At 39.1% G+C, this 19,484-nt stretch overlaps 3 protein-coding genes across 10 annotated transcripts in view; 2 read left to right on the top strand and 1 right to left on the bottom strand.

Annotated features, from left to right (window-relative positions):
• LOC135163998 (complexin) overlaps positions 1–19,484 on the bottom strand; it is a 149,187-nt gene that overhangs the window by 128,142 nt on the left and 1,561 nt on the right. The window lies entirely within an intron of this gene.
• LOC135163990 (guanine nucleotide exchange factor DBS-like) lies at positions 181–19,410 on the top strand. Of its 5 annotated transcripts, none has more exons than XM_064123912.1 (18): positions 181–320; positions 404–442; positions 582–675; positions 856–992; positions 1,164–2,108; positions 9,514–9,609; positions 10,064–10,178; positions 10,611–10,701; positions 10,778–11,008; positions 11,333–11,592; positions 11,916–12,150; positions 13,125–13,319; positions 13,620–13,796; positions 13,868–14,050; positions 14,395–15,045; positions 15,239–15,436; positions 15,720–15,934; positions 16,326–19,410. In XM_064123912.1, exons 5-18 carry the CDS (start codon positions 1,943–1,945, stop codon positions 16,747–16,749), a joined length of 3,237 nt encoding a protein of 1,078 aa, XP_063979982.1. In that variant the 5' UTR covers positions 181–320; positions 404–442; positions 582–675; positions 856–992; positions 1,164–1,942; the 3' UTR covers positions 16,750–19,410. The 5 variants fall into 5 exon arrangements, with proteins under 5 accessions (XP_063979982.1, XP_063979981.1, XP_063979983.1 ...); XM_064123911.1 differs by having other exon boundaries at positions 188–330; XM_064123913.1 differs by lacking the exons at positions 181–320; positions 404–442 and having other exon boundaries at positions 535–675; positions 15,720–15,928.
• Positions 3,904–7,393, top strand: LOC135163996 (uncharacterized). Of its 3 annotated transcripts, none has more exons than XM_064123933.1 (3): positions 3,904–5,216; positions 5,551–5,704; positions 5,998–7,393. In XM_064123933.1, exons 2-3 carry the CDS (start codon positions 5,576–5,578, stop codon positions 6,997–6,999), a joined length of 1,131 nt encoding a protein of 376 aa, XP_063980003.1. In that variant the 5' UTR covers positions 3,904–5,216; positions 5,551–5,575; the 3' UTR covers positions 7,000–7,393. The 3 variants fall into 3 exon arrangements, with proteins under 3 accessions (XP_063980003.1, XP_063980001.1, XP_063980002.1); XM_064123931.1 differs by having other exon boundaries at positions 3,905–5,216; positions 5,545–5,704; XM_064123932.1 differs by lacking the exon at positions 3,904–5,216 and having other exon boundaries at positions 5,232–5,704.

Genomic DNA, 19,484 nt, shown 5'->3' with positions numbered 1-19,484 from the left:
GATATTTCTCGAGACTCCTCTTTCAACGGTGACAGCAGAGTACTTGCTTCAGATTCCGATTCTCTAACAACTTCCGGGGGACAACTATTGCACTTGATCGTTGATATCGAGATAACAAATCCAAATGGTTGATAACGATCAATGTTTCTCGTTAGATAGTGCCAAGCTGTTCGTTTCTCTCGTTTCCTCACCTCATCAACTCGTCTAGTTTTGTGAATGTAATTTACACAGAGTATCACTAGTACGGTAATTACGAGGATAACTCGGAGAGTAATCATGTCGAATCAGTAGTCTCCGAGGCAAGGGAATTCCACGAATAGGTATATAATGGTAATAAAGTGCAGTGAGTACCTCGATAGCCTTATCGCATCATTTTGATTTTTTTTTCTTGGTTTCAATACAGACGATAATCAACAAGCGGAAAGCTCACAGTTTTACTTGGGTAAGTTTTTACTATGGAAAACGAGAATTTAATAATATGATACAGTTGAAAAACTGTTTCATTAATCAAATTAATAATTGTAGAAGGAGAGACAGTTCTCAAAATTCGCGGAGTTAAAGATCTTTCTATTTTAACTCAGATGAAGAGGTGAACACTGGTTTGAACGATGAGGGAGTCCAGGAGAAACAAGAAGGGACACCTAGCAGATGACTGAGGAAGGCAACGCGACTCCCGTAAGTGTACCGACAAACGATTATTTGGCAGTAAACTAAAATGATGTCTTGAGAATCTCCTACGTTTGCTATTGAAGGACATTATCAACGTCCTGAACAATTTTCATGTTGGTATGGGAACTACAAAGAGCAGGTTTAATTACCACCGAAAAATAATGAAACAATCCACTTTTACTACAGGCAGCAAGACCGTAATTGTCACGCTGTCGATGATATCGTGAGAATGGGAGTGCTGAAAGAATGCATCATCACCAAGATACCACATCAAGTGAAGAAGCTCCAATCCAGAGCTGAAAAAGCTTTCTGGCGGAGCTGAAGTGAGTAATGCGACTATTTGTTTTATAATAAAATAAAAAATTTTAATTTACTCGGTACCGTTGAAAATGAAATTCCCCGATTAATTAATTGACTTGTCATCGAGCTTTTATTGAATATCATTTCTTAAAGCAATCACGATATTTTTTAAATTTTTTCCCACTTCTGCATAGTGCTGCCCTCAACCGATGAAGTTGTACACTGCTATAAATGCGGGTTCGTTCAAAAGGACGGAATGTACAGACCCTCGTCGTCGCCTCGGTTCATCCTCCCATACCTCCATTGCCTCAGAAAGTACAGTCACCCGGACGGTAAATACTGACCTTTTTCCATCATCTCCCTTTAACCCTCTTCCCCGTACCAGTTCAGGCAATCCCATCCCATCATCACAAAAAATCCCGGAAAAAATAGTTCATTACAAAATCATGAGCTGCAGCAAGAGGAATGGAGGACCATAGACAACTAGAGAGCCATTACTTTCTCAGCATAATTTCTCATCCGTATTTTACAACACCGCGCAAGAGTATCGCGCAATTTACGATGAAGTGGGATAAACCGAGTGAGTTAGAGGAGGGGCCCATGCGCACTGCGGATAAAATTGTTATATCTTAAACACGACACCTGCCTCCTACCCGAGAGTCCACCACCCGCACAAGGACGTCGGCGCTTTGTCGATCCAGTTCCGGACGTTCCGTCACAATAAACATGCAGTGCTGTTGTTCAATGTCCAATGGACACCGGGACGATTATAAATATTTGGTAATGGGAAAATTATTATCGTTTATCATATCGATCACCTCCTCCGGCTAACAACGCGTAAGGAACACGTAACGTTTAATTAAAAATGTAGTTTTCATTGCCAATTATCCAATGTGCCGAGGTAAATTGAGATCGAGGGAAAACGTTGAGCCTGAAATTTGGGTGTTGACATTGTGCTTGACCCGGACGAAAGATGGCCAATTCACCGACAACTATTGAAAATCAGATCGACAGTTTTTTGGAGCAATTCAAGAGGAGTGCGACAAGGGCCATGGAGGAGACACAGAGGAGTTACCACGCAAGCAGCTCCATCAGTCGCAGTAGGAGCGGCAATCTAGATCTAGAGGTCTTAGAGGCCGGTAAGTTGCAAGAAAATCGATTAAGACTGAGGGAAATGGATATTGATCACTTGATCCTGATGAGCGAAGGTTTCAAGTTCAATAGATGTGGGGTCTCGCTGGGGATTGATGGGGCTTCCTGGCACCCGGGGGAATCAATAGAGTTGTTGATGTAATCGAATTAAGGAACTCCCGAACTGAATGGTGAGAAAGGAGAACAATGTGAAATTGTTTTGGACTTTCTGGCGATTATCTTCTAAGTTTTGGGAGATATTGTTGGCGATATATTCAGATGACCCAATCTCTAATATAAATAAGGAAGGGAAGAGTAGGCGGTTGTTTTTTAGTTTATGGTGACTATTTAGAAACTTATGGAAGGTATATAGGTGTGGTCATTGCGATCTAGATTTACTGAAGATCAGAAACTGGCGTAACACTGTAATTATTAGTAACGATCAAGATCGCCACAATTGGCATTCATCGGTCGATCCTGACGAGATAAGATTGTGAGAGGTCAGAAGGTTGGGGTGATAATTAATAGGGAGCAAAGGATAGCAGCATAGCAATCCTCAAGATAATAAACACCCATCAACGATGGAGAAATTTTCTCGAGGAAGGTTTTATAAAGAAAAATGTCGTAAGCTCCTTTACAGATATTTTCCTGCATTCCTTACCCCATTTAAAATCCTCCACTATCGCCCCAGAATATTTTTCAACTAAGCAAAAACTGTAGGTAAAAACCTGCCTCAATAACGACGATGATATGCACAATGTCTAGTTTTTCATGCTTGAAGTACCTCCATAACGAACCTTCTAGTATCATATGTGGAGCATATAATCGAAGAAGATAAAAACCCGGATCGCCTCGATTCCTCAAAGTTCAAAATCGCGTTTCCAGTTCCTCCTCGCGAAAAACCCCACCAACCGACTCCAGGCCAACAACATCAGCCTGTGCGGAGTTACATCACAATCAGGAGATGAAATATCTAAATAAATCAGTAGCGAAACGCTAAAAAATATGTGTTTAGGCTTAGGCATAAGCGGGTGCTTTGATTTTTTTTTTAATTATCCACACAATGAACCTATACGTGAAATATCTTGGCAGATTCTAACCCATCCCAAAAATAATTTATATTGCGACTTTTTGACAATGTGCCTGACCTCGCGATAACTACGTTAAACAATTTTTTTAATTGCAAAAATCCCCGGATTAATCCAGAGTAGCGCCGGCGAAGCATGCGGCGAGAGTCACGTGGACCCGTAGTGCCCCTTCCACCGGGGATTATGACACGAGACTCTCGGGATTGGCGGACTATTCGTTGCTGTTACCCACGCAGATCCGAAAATGGCGTCGGGTTGTTAACGTTCGTGGGTGATAGTATAACGCTTTCTCGCTCCAATGCACCCCACCGGGAGGTTTCGTGCAGTGTCGCCAGTGCTATCGTCATGTTGAGAGTGAAAATAACAGAAGAGAGAAGAATTGTCAACAGCCAGCAGTGGAGTGATGCCGGCTGATTGTCAAGGCTTTTATCGATTCAATTGGCACAGGCAAGGCCTGGAGTGAACACCGGTATCTGCATCGTAAATTCACGATGACGGATTGACGACTGATAATTCGTCGTTTATTATTATTTGCATGCGTTGAAGGACTTGACGCAATTGGGGGTAAGGACAAGGCAGCCGAGTGATAATATCAGGTGGAAGTGACAATGTCAAGTGATGAAGTGAGTACACACGCACGAAGAAAGTCAGGACACTGCTGCAATTGTCCCTGTCATCAGCACTGCTCCACCAAATGCTCAGGTTTGACTCTTATCACATTCTTTGTCAGTTACCTTTTGCTTTTGGGGGCGTTCCCGATGGAGGATAAGACCCTCTGGTGATGCTTCCACTCCACACAGTTTTCCTGGATTTTAATTGAAGCCCACATTCCAGAAGTTGGATTTCCTCGATTTTTTTCCGTCTAGTGGAGTTCATCACGTCGAAAAGTCAGGATACTGTTGCAATTGTCTGTCACCAATGCTGAGGTTTGACTCTTATCAGATCCTTTTTCATTTGTCTTTCAGTTCTGTGGTCGTTCCTGGCGGACGATAAGGCCCTCCGGCGATGCTTTGATAACTCAGCAGTTTTCCTGGACTATATTTAAACCCAACACTCCGGGGTTTCTATTTCCTCGATTTTTTCCACTCCTGCGGTTTAGTTATCAGCTTTCATCGTTGATTTTTTTTCTCCTATCGGTTTTTGTTCTTGTTGCTCTTTCGTGAATGCTCTACGATGGTAAATAAGAACTGTGGGAGTGGAGGCATTCATGCCGGGAGGGTGTAATTACGAGGCCTTGTGCAATCGGTCAAGATTGAATTCAATGCTTCATGAGGATTTTATTGCACTTGGGGCACACCTCTGGGGATTTTTCACAATTCTGTTAGAAAATTACTGGATAAATTTCAGGTTAAAAATCTTGAAAATGGAATCTTTCAGTTGTATTTTTCCAGCAGAAATTTTGGTTCCATTTCAAAGACTATTGACTGAACTGCTGGTGTTTACTTGCACACGTGCGAGGGCCCTGAACCCCTCTCTGTGCGCCAATGTACCACCCTCATTGCCAACAAGGGTGTACCAAGCGCTTTCTACAAATCAATACTCGAGCTTCTAATACATTCGATTGTTAATTCATCGTGCACTCCATGAATAGTCCTTTCTCCTAAATTATTACGTTTAATTGACAAAAATATAGTGGGATTTTCTGAGATAAAAAATTTGGAGTCAATAGAACAGTTTATTTTATTGAAATTAATTGAGAAAAATTTTTTTTCTCGCCGAATGATATTATGAGAATAGATGTTAGAAGTGTTTAGGGGAGAATTGCAAATTTGGAGGAATCGCGCGAATAAATGTATTTTGGGGCGCAAGAATAATATTGTTACGTCCCTGTGGCTCTCCCACTATGTTCCACCGCGTGAATTGACGATCGCCATATCGCTCACTCGTCTCGCTTTGTTATTTCTGATATTTAACAAACTGGAGCTTCTTAATCACTTTAAAATTATTGTATATCCTGAGATTAGTGTTCTGTGGTACTCTGACATGGGTTATCTGATGTAAAATGAGTGAAAATAAGCACAACTAACGGTAAGTGAAGTGAGATCAATTGTTACGCAGTAGAGACGAAAATTGTTCGTCAGACAGTGAAGTTCTAGCGACTTTCGACCTTCTGGACACTGAGAATAAAATATAATAAGTCGACAGAATTTTTTTATTCAAACTTTCGCTGTTTTTTAATTGACTCAATGAAATCATTAATTGGAAATGAGCAACTGCTTTTACTTAAACTTTTTTAAATTTCTATCTGTCATGCACAACTTTTTGCTGAGGAACGTTGAACTCTGTTGATATCAGTGGAGTACGCCTCTCATTGAGAGTGACTTTTTTTGGTGATTAATATAACTGTTTCCGGTAGTTTCAGACAGTGAAGTAATTCAATTATCGTAATGGAGGACAAAAAAACAGAAGGGCGTTGTAAAAAAATTAAAAAACTGAATAAAAGTAAAATTGTGGCTGAAGCGGTTGAATCTGAAATTGAGGACAATCCAGAAGACCATTTAGAGGAAAGGATTGAGGTAAAAATTGTTACACCGCATTTCTATCCCCAAACACTTGACAAAATGAGTACACTGGATAAAAAAAATTTCTTTTTAAATATATACTCTGTACACTTATTGTAAAATAAATTAATCATCTGGTCGGAAATGTTTTAAATTCTCCCGCCGTCTTTGTATCTGCATCTCACGACAAAATCCAATGAGGCTGCCACGCCAATTGATAAAAAGAATTTCCCTTCCTGCACATTCCGCATGAGACTCGATAAAGAGATTCGCCCCATCCCCTCTCATATCCTTTAAACCGATTGCAGATCGCAGACGAAGCAAAGATAGACGCAGAGACCCCCCGCAATTCACCTACAAAAAAGCCGAAACTCCTTCATTCGCCAAAATACGAGCCAACAAGATTGGAAGACAGCGTTAGCCAAGTTCTCCAACGTTTCAAGCGTGGCTGCGAATGCCAAGACGACCAGTGCTTCAAAGGACTGAATCCAGAGGCTGTTTATCGTCACCGACTGAACATCGCCGAGTTGACAAAAGCCGAGCACGATATGTATCTGATGGGAGTGACAATGGCCTGTCTCACCGATCCCCATCAAACAGCTAGGCACACAGAGAGACGTAGACTTCGTGCACAATACGTTTATCAGGGCCGTCGTGTATGTTTGGATGCATTTCTGTACTTGGAGAATGTGACACACTATCAGATTAAACGAATAAGAAAACACTTAATTACCCAGGGAGTCACTCCTCGAGTTCATGGGAATCATGGAAAAATTCCCCACAATACATTCTCCCTCGATATCTATAAAATAGCTACGGAATTCCTGAAGAACTTTTTAAAGGAACAGGAAACCAAGCAGAAGACAAAGGCTGTGAAGAATGCACCACTACATCTTCCCCCAGAGATATCAAGGAAAACTGTTCACGATTTGTACAAGGAGTACTGCAAGAAACTCTTGCCATCGATAAAGTCCATGGGCTACTCGACATTTCGAAGATTTATGAAAGTTCAATTTCCTCAGGTGAAATTCGCCAAATTGGAATTCATCGTTAGAACACCTGCTGCTACGAATCAGGGAAAGGTAGAGGAGGTCGTTGAGGACAGGAGTGAGCCGTTACATTTGGTGACTGAGACAGAGCTGGTGCCTATTGTCATTGCTTCAGGTGGCATCGAGCAGAGCAGCAATACTTATTTTATCACACCAGTTAGCAAGTTGCCGGAGGGAATCAGTTATCAGTTGACTACCAGTGGGTTAATAGTTAACAAATCAGGCCTACCGGTCACTGTGACAAATATTAGTACTGTCTAATTCTTTTGTTTGACAGTATTTTAATTATTATTGAAGTGGTGGACGATGTGCTGTGCTATAAGTGAAGGTGCCACCCAACCAATATGAATTATTTTGGTAAGAAACACCTTTTGGATGAAACAGATACGGAAGTACGTCAATATAAAAAAATCTCACTAGGTCAAACTTGCCGGTCACTGTGAGTAATATTAGTGTTCTATTAGAGAAAGAATATTCATTTGGAATAAGTGATTGTTTTGTTTGATTGATTATATTTATTATTACGGAAGAAGTTATATTGTAAAGGAAGGTGTCCATTTTTTGATAAAATGCCCAGAGGCCTTTTATAATATTTTTTTTCATTATATCCTATTGAATAAATTATGTTCTGAAAAGATGAAACATTATAGATGAACTTTCCCTGCAATGGTTTCTATTATTGTCGGATTTACGATGAAATATCAAGAATTCGAAGATAATTTCGCGATTAACACGTATCGCATGCGATTAAACAGATAATATATTGGAGAATCCAAATGTCATGCACAAACTGACGTCATAATTATTTCAATAAACCTTCGTGGAATGTTTCTGAGTAAAATCAACGAGCTTCGTCGTTCAACGATTAAAAGATTCATTTGCCATTTTCCTCCAATTGATGCTAATTTCAAGCATTTTCATCATTTAAAAAATTAATCATTTCTATAATGAAATGAATGAAACCCTTGTTTGCAAACTGACTATTCACGATTACGTATCGTAATAAATTAAGAGATGAGACTGCAAGTAGTACCATGAAAAACGCCTCAGTCAGCATGCTCTGTTTCAACTGAATGCGACAATCATCATTGTTCAATATACCTTAGTTTTCTCATTTAAACATTGCAAAACTTTTTTATTGCAAATTTCCCTAGTTAGAATAATGCTCTCCTGATTTGTTCCCTTACAAGATTTTAATTCCGATGTAGTCCCAGAGGAAAAATATGTCTTTTATCGATATGAAATATCTGCGAAGATCACCGAATTATCACCTTGACTGAAATTCAATATTCACCATTCCGTATTGTAATAAATTACCAGATGAGACAGCAAGTAACACAATGAAAAACACCTAGCACACGCTACTGCAGCAGAAAGAAACAATTGTGATAAACGACCCGTAATCATCCATCAGCGCGTAATAATTGTCATTAGTGTCGTTTATGGGGGCTACTTTTATTACCATACATGGTACATGTCTGAATATTCACTGAGTGAAGAAAAGTTGAGATTAAACGGTACACGTACGGTACACATACACATCCTTTCCAACTATCCATAATGAGAAAAGGTCAGGCACCTCAGACCGGCAATATTTCTCATACGTATTTTGTTGACTACCAGACGTGCAGTTTAACCAGTGAATTAATGCCAGGGCTTCTCATTCTTTCCTTGATTAATCAAATTTCATATCTTTCTTTGACTCGCCTGAGCACTCAGGGAAAGTCATTAACTTGGTCAAACATTCATGCACTTTATTGACTGCTTTTTGGGATTACGACAGCAAGAGCATGCGAGCTCACTGATAATGAATGGGAGGGCAGATATTTCCAGAGAAAATTCCTGAAACAATTATTTTTATAAATCTACGGAATTCGCGAAATTAAAATCTGTTTTTTGGTGAACCTTCAGTAGAACAACGAACTTTAAACATCCGGAATCAAATGTGAGTATAACCGACACTTTCGTTCAGTCTCAATGACCCAAAACTCAACGGTTCAACCGAACCGTGACCCAGAGATCATGAGCATTTCGATTGAGAGCCTCTTCAATTTACAGTTATATTAGCAATTTTATATTGCGGGTAAAGAAGAAAACTATTTTCCTCATTGGCGAAGGAATCAGCAAGGTCATTCGAGTGCATCCCACCGGGTTGAGACCTTTTACAATTCCCCAGTACATCTTCAGAGTTGAAGAGGATTCCACTCACACGTGTGCTCCAATCGAAAATAGTTCTCTTCCTGAATATTGACGATAACAATGATATAACATTAGTCGAGGGCAACAATTAATTTCGATTGATAGTCTGTTCCCACACTGGTGCCTTCGTTCTGAAAGGTGGATTTCAATTTGCATTTTATTTTCATCTGGAACCACAGACCCAATTACTGTTGAAGGGAATCCAGTGAGGCACAGTGGGAGGGGATGCAATTTAATGAGGATATGAGAAGGTTGTTATAATTTTTTTTGCTGAGTGGTGAAAGTTGATGAATTCAGTTATCTCATCCTAACAAAAGTGGAATTATCTGGGTAATGAAGAATTTCAAGGCAAAATGTCAAAATAGTACATAAACTGAAAAATAACTAAATTTAACAACAAAATGGTACTATAGGGCAAATATCTGACTTTTTAAAATAAACGAGAGACCCTCTGCTACTTGGCAAAGTGAATCGCTGGATTTGCATGATTACGAGACCCGTAAACGTTAATTTCATCTGGTTATTTCAATTCATAACAGCGCAGATGATTAACCCAGTCGAATATTTTAATTACAGAGGATGTGGAGAGTATGACAGGGGAAATTGAGAACGGCGATCTGGCCGTTCGCGACGTTGCGGACCTCCTCCAGCCCCAGTACGCAATCATCACTGGTAATGAAACTTAATATGTTTAAACAATTAAGTCCCACCTTCCGCATGACCTTAAAACGAAAAATTTCAAATATCTGCAATGGAGCGCGCTATTTTCCCAATCAGCCAAAGTTCAACTGTGAATCCGTTACAAACCGGTTGTCCCCCCGAAAAAATTCTTAATCCAGTTTTTAAAATTCGCCAGTGATCGGTATTCTTATACGCACCGGCTTTTAGGAGAGGGATATTTTATCGTCGTTAAAGTCAGACGGTCACAGTTGTACGTCTGAAGGGCTATGGACTCTTTAACTGGTCGTTAACACCAGTCGTGGGATGTCATGTTTTTGTTGTTGTGGGAAAACTACATACTGTGATTATCTCGCTTCCTCACACGTGTATTGTCGGCGTTCAATGCGAATGTTGCCTGTGATGTGAGGTTTTTATTTTCTTTCAACTGTGATTTCTTGCTGTACAGGTGGTAAAACGAGGGAGGGATGCCCCATTATTACCTTTCCTGATAATGGGAATTTTCATAATTTAACGGATCTGGATTATCAGCGGCTCATGCTGTATCTCACCTCAGTACCAACGTAAGTGATACTAACTTATGCTTTTGGTTTATGCTACGATAGACAAAACTGGAGTTTCAGGAACGATTTTATAAGAATTTTCAACAATGCGAGATTGAGTTGCAAAAGAAATTGTTCTAAGCTCATGAAATTCTAAGATTAGCATAGAATTGAATTCAATTAATTCATTTTTCGTGGAAATAACACGTCACTAGTCCACTGCCCTTTTATTAACTCAAAAAAATATCTACAATTATCTTCGGAGATGAGAAATACAGGCCAGGCCTCTCGGCTAATTCCCCAAAACCTCTTCCTTCCGCTGGTATTCGCACGCTAATGCGATTAGTTTTCGAATTATCTCCTTTCACCATTCCCCAACTGATTGACATAGTAACTGAATGCGCGTGAATTGAATCCCATTATATGCTTAAATATTCATGAATCCATTCATAGATTACAAGAAGCAGATCTCGGGTTTCATTTGATAATCGACCGTAGGACTGACAAGTGGAATTCGGTCAAGACAGTGTTACTTAAGATCTCAGTGAGTTTGTTATCAAATTTACGACGTGTAGTGGGTCCGAGGGGTTTTTTTATGGCCGAAATTTAATGGTTTTCAGGCTTATTTTCCCGGTCTCGTGCACGTGGCGTATGTCCTTCGGCCGGTCGGCTTTCTTCAAAAGGCCATATCCGAGGTGTCGAATAAGCTCTTTCGCGAGGACTTCAAGTTCCGTGTGATTGTCCTGGCGAATGTGAATGAACTCCATGACTTCATCGACAAGGATCAATTGACTGAGCAACTCGGTGGGGATTTACCGTACTGCCATCATACTTGGATACAAAATCGTATTGTAAGCTGAGCCAGGGAAATGAGTTCTGTTTTTACTTCATTCGGTAGATCCACTCGAAGAGCTCCATACGGAACACTAGTTTTTTTCCAAATAGAAAAAAATCAATGAGTTTAAATCGTATTACAGAAGTCTTTCTGTTGAATATTTTCTGCCTGAAGAAACGTACAATAAAGCTGGTTAATTTTTTAGTGAAATGAACCAAGAACTGTTGGATACTCAACAGAAATCGAGTAGACTATTCTATCGAATGATGTAGGTTTTTCTATAAAATTTTTTCATGTGTGGAGCGGCCCTTAATTTGATTCGACTGCTCGTTTTGTGTAGAGCCTGGAGAAATTCTCCTCAATGACCCAAGACGTGTCCGTAGCACTGGACTCATTCACACGTAGGCTTGCAGAGGTTGAATTCCCGAATAATACGGTTGCCACGACTAGGCTGTTGAGTCAGCAGCAAGCTGAGTACAATGAATTGAAAGAGGAAATATTGAGTGCCGCGAGACACGGTGAGGCACTTCTAGACAGTGTCAGACAACTGACCGGTAAAGGTACTGCCGATCGGTTGGGAAACGTTGCTGCAGTTGAAAGGTAGGATAATTTAGCAATCTGGCATATCCATATATTCCTAATTATTTATCAGATTTTCTCACACATCTACCCGACAAATTTCACGATTGAAAATAACTGGTACTTGAACATTCCTAAACCGTTCTACCGTTCCGCTACCGACTTTTCCTGGATCTAACGATTGAATTGACGAATAAGTGAGCCGAGTGTGGTTAAAATTGAATAAAAAATTCTCTCATCAACGGAGTAGTAGAAGAGATTCAATTTGAAAAATCCCACATTCCTCAACACGATTTAACAAATCGTAAACGATCAATTAAATTTTTTCATTTCGTTCCCCTCAGACTGTTAGTGCAATTAGAAGAGACAGAGCGCACATTTGACCTCTTCTGGTCTCATCACAGTGCACGATTACGTCACTGTCTAGCCCTCCGGCAATTCGAGCAGGATTTTCGAGAGCTCCAAGCTAATCTCGATCAGCATCTGAAGACAATCGATGAAATGACAGAAGTCGGTGAGACCCAGTCACGCGTAGACCAACTGATACATGATACAAACTCCTTCCAGCGAATATGCAGGGTACGTTTGTCTCTTTTATCCCCAAAACTACACACTCTTCATCTCCACAATCTCGAGACAATAATACTATTTCATACTGAAGCTGTCCTGAATAATAGATGCAAAAAAAATCAATGAACAGTCTCTTAGGGAATTAATTACGTATCGAAACCAGACTGAATGTATTTCATCAAGAATTATTGTCTGCTTCTGATACAAAAGAGCGGTGATACATACAATGCACATTAAAATGCACCGAATTGTACATTTTTTGCACCGCTTTCCATTTTTCTTTTGTTTTTGTCGATAGTCCTATTTGTTGCATACCATGTGGATTTGGGTCTTGGTAAGCAGCGAATTCAACAAAATAAATATTATTATCTCATAGACTTATTTCAATTTTTTATGGTTATCAATATCTGCATTGAAGTCACAGACTTCGAACAGTTCGGTGCCCATGAGATCAAGTGTGTTAATTGAAGTCGTAGAATTTACCGACTTCTGCGACTTCAGGACAACATCAATCGTTTCATGAAGTTCAACGACTTCAATGCAGACGAGTTTCAGAAATGCAATTTTACGATTTCAATTGAATTATGCAAAATTTTTTTGTACTGAAAAATATTTGGATTTAAAAAATAATGCAACTTTCGACTTAAATCTCTATTCCTAGCACACAAATTGTTCCGTAGCAAAAGATTGTTAAGGATTATTCGCAACAAGTCTCCATAATAGAATATGATCAATAGGGATTTAATTCGCTGGCATGGCGAAGAATCATTTATGTTAATAACTAAATTAATGTGCACGAAAGATAGACAGATGTATTTTTCATTTCAGATGCTTGACTCTTTTGTTCATTTAAAAATTAACTCAATGAGAAATAAAAAAAGAGCTTGAAGGAATATTTGATTACCTGTAGAGGCAGTATTTTAAGCAGAATAACGAAGTAACGTCGGATTGGAGAGACGGTAGAGTAAATAATTCATTTGTAGGGAGACATAGATCGAGCTGAGGAGGTAATAGCTGCAGGCCAGCAGTTGCTCTCGGGGAGACACCAGTGTCCAACTGAAGTGGTGGAGCCAAAGTGTGCGGAATTGCAACGGGTCTGCACAATGTTGAGTCAGAGGTTGGAACGACGTTTGCATACCCTCACGAAATGTCGGGAATTGATGGAGAGAATCGACAAGGTACAGAGAATTGAATTTTGGAGTAAAGCCAATATTCTCAACTTTTAGAAAATAGTTTCTTGAGATGGGAAAAATTTTCCCGGACAACAATAAGTCTTCAGTTGAGAAATTGGTGAGACCAATTAGAATATTTCAATGGTTGAAAGGATCTGGCATTAATTAATTGGAAATTAAGTCACATTGACTACGAATTAAAAGGTTGAATTGACTTTGCGATAGAATACTGAAATACCGTTAGTATATTAATTACTATGAGTGCGCAATGAAGCAACAAACTGATCATAAAATCCTATAAAACAGGCAAACGCATGGTGTACACGAGGTATTGAACTCTTGGCCTCTCAGAGCAGTACAATGCCCTCGGAGCAAGCGCTGCAAGAGCTTGAGCAATTGATCGGTGCATCTGAAGAGTTTCATCACCCCAGATGCATCTTTCAAGACTCGATAATGCCGGAAACCAAGGCCTTGGTGACTCAGGTAGACAACGATGATGACAATAAGGCAAATGAAACACAATGGACGGGAATAATGGTTGTAATTATTAATAGGTTCTCCAGAGGATCGAGGATGTATCGTTAATGTGTGAGAAGAGAATTGTGGCGCTGAAGCAACAGCTGGTGAAACCGGCTAGGCCAGTACAAACTGTTACTCCAGAGCCTGCTAAACCTCTTCAGGCATCACCGAATATCAAGCCTGGAAGGATACTGAAGAAAGCCAATACGATGCCAAAGGTAAATTTATTCCCAACAACTAATAATTACCCAGATTACTTAACAATCTCAAAAATCGGTTGATACTGTTCACTGAAACTAATGGTGGAAGCTTGAAAACCCCTGCAAATCTAATACGACACAAAGGCTAAATTAATTCCGGAGAAGTAATGATTAATCAATAATCTCACGGTCACCCGTATAGATTACTCCAGAGTATTTTAGTACGATTAATGCTCTATAAAGAACTAAGTGAAACGTTTTCTCGGTCAACAATCTATGTCACGAGGGTTATGCTAGACATAGGATAATGTTAAGTTTATATCCCCAAAAATTAATGTTAACATATCTTGTCATTATTGGAGATGGAGATGGGTCCTATCGAAGACACATCGTCCCCAGAGAGTGAGCCCCGAGACCTTGAAGCGTCTCGCCTGAAACGTGGTCACGTTCTAACCGAACTAGTGGAGACTGAGAGGGTCTACGTGGCTGAATTGGGATCAATAATAAAAGGCTACAAATTAGAAATGAACAATGAAGCCCTTATACACCTGATACCCGCGGCCCTAATAGGCAAGGCCGACGTTCTATTCGGTAATCTCGAAGAGATCTATCATTTTCATGGTGAGACATTTCTCCGTGATCTGGAGAATTGCATCTCAAATACAGAACTTGTCGCCCTTTGCTTCGTACAGAGGCGCGAGATATTTTTCCGCCTCTACAGTTACTACTGTCAAAATATACCAAGATCGGAGAGACTGCGTGAGCAGATTCAGGGCGAGCCCCAATTTCTCGCTACCTGTCAACAAAAACTGGGCCACAAACTGCCACTTGCTGCTTATCTCCTCAAACCAGTTCAAAGAATTACAAAGTATCAACTTCTGCTTAAGGATCTGCTCAAGTACAGCGATGAGCCTGCCTGCTGCACGGAATTGCAAGAGGCGTTGGATTGCATGCTTGTTGTACTCAAGTGTGTTAATGATAGCATGCATCAGACTGCAATCACTGGATTTGGGGTATGTCATCGGGATATTGATTTATTGGTTTTTAGTAATCATGCGTCCAGAGAGTAACACATTCTGTTGATGTTATTTGGAAAGTCTGGAATTAATTAGAGAGAGAAAAATCGATTGACTCTATCTGGATGTAAATGGGCTGTTGATTGATGATTATTTTTATCCGTCGTTTAGCAATTCTTATATGTTGTAGGGAGATTTGACAGCCCAGGGAGAGCTTCTGCTTCAAGGATCCTTCAGCGTATGGAGTAGTAGCAAACGTGAGCGTTTGCTCAGACTCAAACCCTCGCAACGTCACATCTTCTTGTATGAGAAGGCCATGATATTTTGTAAACATAGTAAACCGCAGGCCCATAACAAAGCTACTTATCACTTCAAGCGTTATCTCAAGGTAACATTTTTGTTCTACATAATTTATTGCGACCATTTTGCCTCCATAAATTTATAATACATTTTATCGGTGCTGATCTCGTCAAAAACGCAAAATATGGTTGATGTTCAATATATTTTTTACGGATGAACTACGTTTTTCAATGAACTTTTTCCGTTCGATTTATTTGATCCTCAATGATATTGGTAACATCTGGCTTTCACCCAAGAACCTCCAGTCAAGCATTTACGTATTGCCTCCATCAACCTTTTATGAAATACATGATTTTTCTCATTTTCCCCAGATGTCCCAAATAGGCCTGACTGAATCGGTCAAAGGCGATACGAGAAGGTTCGAGATATGGCTTCAAGGTAGACAAGAGGTCCACACGATACAGGCACCGAGCCTGGACGTCAAGCAGTCCTGGGTGCGACAGATCAAAGGTGTTCTTATGTCACAATTAGCGGAATTAAAAGGGAAACAGAATACAGCATTGGCTAAATCGAATCATAAGTACGCGTAAGATTCGATTTTTCTTTAATACTCTTCTGAAACCTCGAATTATTGAAGTGGTCACACGTAACAAGTCCCTATTTTCTCAATTAAATATTTGATAATTCAATTTCAGAAGACATTTTTCGTGAGCTTTAGCTCTACTTGGGGAATTGTCTCTTAGTGTTTCCACAACAAAAATATTGAATTGAATTCGATTAAAGGGGTAAAATTACGGAATTCTCAGGTTCCGAACCAAATTCTCTAAAATTCAAGTGGAATTGCCATATGATAAAAAGGTCCAACAATATTAGCCAAAATTTTTCGGAATTTACGTAACGATCGACTTTTCACGTTTTGCCACGTCAATTAATTACCGTAAAAACTTCACTAAAGGCCTTATTTCGTCTTTCACCAGACCTCTCCGGCAAACAATATCCTGGGAGGCGCAGTCCAGTGTGTCAGGATCCGTGAGGACCCTCTCAGTAGATGGAAACAGTGTGACATCCCACATAACAGATGTCTCTCAGTCCACGGAAGAGGATGTGGTCTGGAGCTCTGACAACAGTAACACGGACGAGGAGGATGCCTTCTCTGAGAATCCAGGGCCCGCTCCGGGCGGTAGATACGTCGCACTGGCTGATTACTGCGCAGTAGGACAGTCAGAGGTGACTATGAGAGAGGGAGATCATCTGGAGCTGCTCAAGGTAGGATGTGCTGGTTGGTGGTTCGTCAAGCTCATTGGCACTGGAATCGAGGGTTGGGCACCAGCTGCTTATCTAGAGCCTGTCAGTCGCAAGACGTCTCGCAGTTCACAGTCTGTGAATAGTCAGGAGATATGAAATAGGCGTCTAACACACTAGGTTGACAGCCTCGTGTGTTAGAAATTTTTGGTACCAAAATAATTTTTCGCCAGCAGTCCAATCAAAGGAGATTTTTGTAATTTCTGGGCAATATTCGCTTGGATAACATTTTATTCGAGGATCAGGCAACCCTTGTTGGTAGAATTTATTGTGAATAGTCACAGAGTTAGACAATATACATGTAGAAATTTCTAAACATTGTTCATATTTCTGTTGGACATAAATTCAGCGAGACAGTATTTTCTTGACAAGACTCGCTTTCCATACACCAGAGTCTCTTCATTGTTTCGATGAAACATTCAGGAGTCCTATTACAAAATATCGACTGCAACAGAAAATTAAGGGACTTGGTTGTGTGTAGTATATGATACTGTCAAGAAATTCCTGTATCGGTGCTGAAGTACGCCTTTTTGATGTTGAAGCGAGTGCCGGCCAACTGCTCAGATGATGGGATAATTAGTTTTCAGGCCAAATTAATTAGTAAATTTATCGATTTTTGACTGAGTTAGCCAGTACAGTATTTTCGTAAATTAATTTTTCAGATGAGCGTCCGGTTTATTCTTATTTTGAGTAATTGCGATTGTCTCGATCGAGGCGGAATTTTGGAGTAATTGTATATAATGGATACACCAAATTAATTATTCAGTGAGGATATTCTTATTGATGACGCAAAGTCGCACTAAAATCATGATAACGTTGGGGCCGAATGGGAGGTCTTATTGCCATGTTAGGGATTAAGCTTGTTGCAGTATCTTACTAAGTTTCTTGCTGGACCAATGAGTGTTTATTCGCCAGTAATTAAATGTCTCGTAAATCGACGATGATCGTCAGTTGTTGAGAACTGAGGAAGGTTACAATTTTTTCGAAAATTGTCAAGTTTCAGACTTGCAAATTGCAATCACTTAACACCAATTCATTCAGTGGTAGTTCATAATGAGAGATAAATACGAATTACAGTAATAGGGGATAAAGCAGGGGTTGAGGAATTCAAGATGTCAGATATACAGTGATTTTAAGTGATGAGAATGTTATTAATAGGAAATTCAATACGCACATGAGCCCGAATGAGTGAAATTTAGTAGAGAGATGATTTTTGAGTGGGAATTTGAGAGTTTTTTCCTGTCAACACCGAAAATTGAAGATCATACATTGAAAATTGTCAGGAATATACAGTAATAATGACAATGTGATAGTAATTCTATTACTTAGGAATGAAATATTAATCTTACATCTTTAGTTCATGTGAAATATTCTCATCCCAAAATATTTCGTTGTGGAAAGCAAAGTTTTATACATTCGCATAGAACAATTTTTATCTCGGCAGGAATCGGAATGGGATTTTAGTTCGCTCTCTTAGTGCAGAGAATTCAGTAATAAAAGGGTAAAACTTAGCATTAACCAATTACAATCCAATATTTTTTGTTAATTCTTTGACCATCTGGGTGGAGAATTATTAAAACAAAACATTTGTCAGTTTTTTGCAGTCGATGGAATTTTGTTTTCCCCTGTCTCTACTGAATGTTATTTATATTTCTAGTTAATGAAGGTAATTGATGATACTGATATATATAATGCACGAGTTCCGCTCGTTCTCGATTTTTTATACGTAGTGAAGAAGAGTCAACAACGTAACGAAAAACCAAATGAATTCACGATTTACGATTGTTCTAGGGCAACAACATATAATAGACAATAAATTTTGTCCATTGTTTAAATTAGAACGGAGCATAAAGAATAAATTCATGCAATTTTTTGCAATAGGAGATAATGTTCAATGATAGATCCGATAAAAAACTAAAGCCCCAAAACCTTATAGAACTATACTTAACAGAATATTTCTAACTGAAATGAGCGTTGATCATGAGATTTATAGAATCAGAATTACTTCCTCATTCGTTTCAGTTGCTCCTCTAACCTTGGCGAACAAAAAAAAATTAGATTCTATTTTTACACCTGAAAAATGATGTAAATCAGTGGAATTGCTTCCAATTTTCCTTAGAGTTGGTCATTAGTCATTCGAACATGATAACATTTACATTACATTTGAAATTTATTACAATTTAGATGCCCTTTTATCCTTTTGAAACATCATAATTTCTTGCAATTGACATTGCTCAATTTTCAGTTTTCTGTGGATAATTGAACAATTGTTGTTCCCTCCAGATTAAACGAGAAGAGATGACAAAAAAAACTGTTGACTTATTGCAGGTGAAGAAATGATAGAACGTGGCTGTTCAGAGCGGCTCACGTGTTGAATTCACGTTTAGCTCGTTCCTCGATCCACCAGTTGGACACTAAGATAAATATATAATATGCAATTTTACCTGATAGAGTTAGATTATTCATCGTAATAGAGAGAAACTTTACAAGAGAAATATTGATTAACGAAACACCATGTAATTTTATTTTAGTCATTTATTTATTGTTTTTAGATGTTTATTGAATGGAGAAAGTTTTTATTTTATTTAAAACATTGGAGGATGTTTATTTCTGTGGATGATTTATAAAATTTTGAGGATCTCGATCTTCTGAATTTTTTTTACTGTTATAATTCTGAAAGGTTCATTATTTTCGTACTTTTCTGTCATGAAAATGGTAATTTGTAATGAAGCATTTTAAATAAACTGTTAAATTGCACAAGGCTGGATTAATAATTACTTCCTTAACTAATCAACTAAAGTCAACTCCTCACACTGTCAAAATGTGACGAAAAA

This window comes from Diachasmimorpha longicaudata, chromosome 6 (assembly GCF_034640455.1).
Source record: "Diachasmimorpha longicaudata isolate KC_UGA_2023 chromosome 6, iyDiaLong2, whole genome shotgun sequence".
Lineage (NCBI taxonomy): Eukaryota > Metazoa > Arthropoda > Insecta > Hymenoptera > Braconidae > Diachasmimorpha > Diachasmimorpha longicaudata.
This window is presented reverse-complemented; position numbering and strand designations above follow the sequence as displayed.

Coding starts and splice junctions, on each gene's coding strand:
- LOC135163996 (XM_064123933.1), top strand. CDS start 5,576: ATGGAGGACAAAAAAACAGAAGGGCGTTGTAAAAAAATTAAAAAACTG. Junction 5,705..5,997: donor ATTTAGAGGAAAGGATTGAG/GTAAAAATTGTT, acceptor AACCGATTGCAG/ATCGCAGACGAAGCAAAGAT.
- LOC135163990 (XM_064123912.1), top strand. CDS start 1,943: ATGGCCAATTCACCGACAACTATTGAAAATCAGATCGACAGTTTTTTG. Junction 14,051..14,394: donor AAGCCAATACGATGCCAAAG/GTAAATTTATTC, acceptor TCATTATTGGAG/ATGGAGATGGGTCCTATCGA. Junction 15,935..16,325: donor AAATCGAATCATAAGTACGC/GTAAGATTCGAT, acceptor GTCTTTCACCAG/ACCTCTCCGGCAAACAATAT.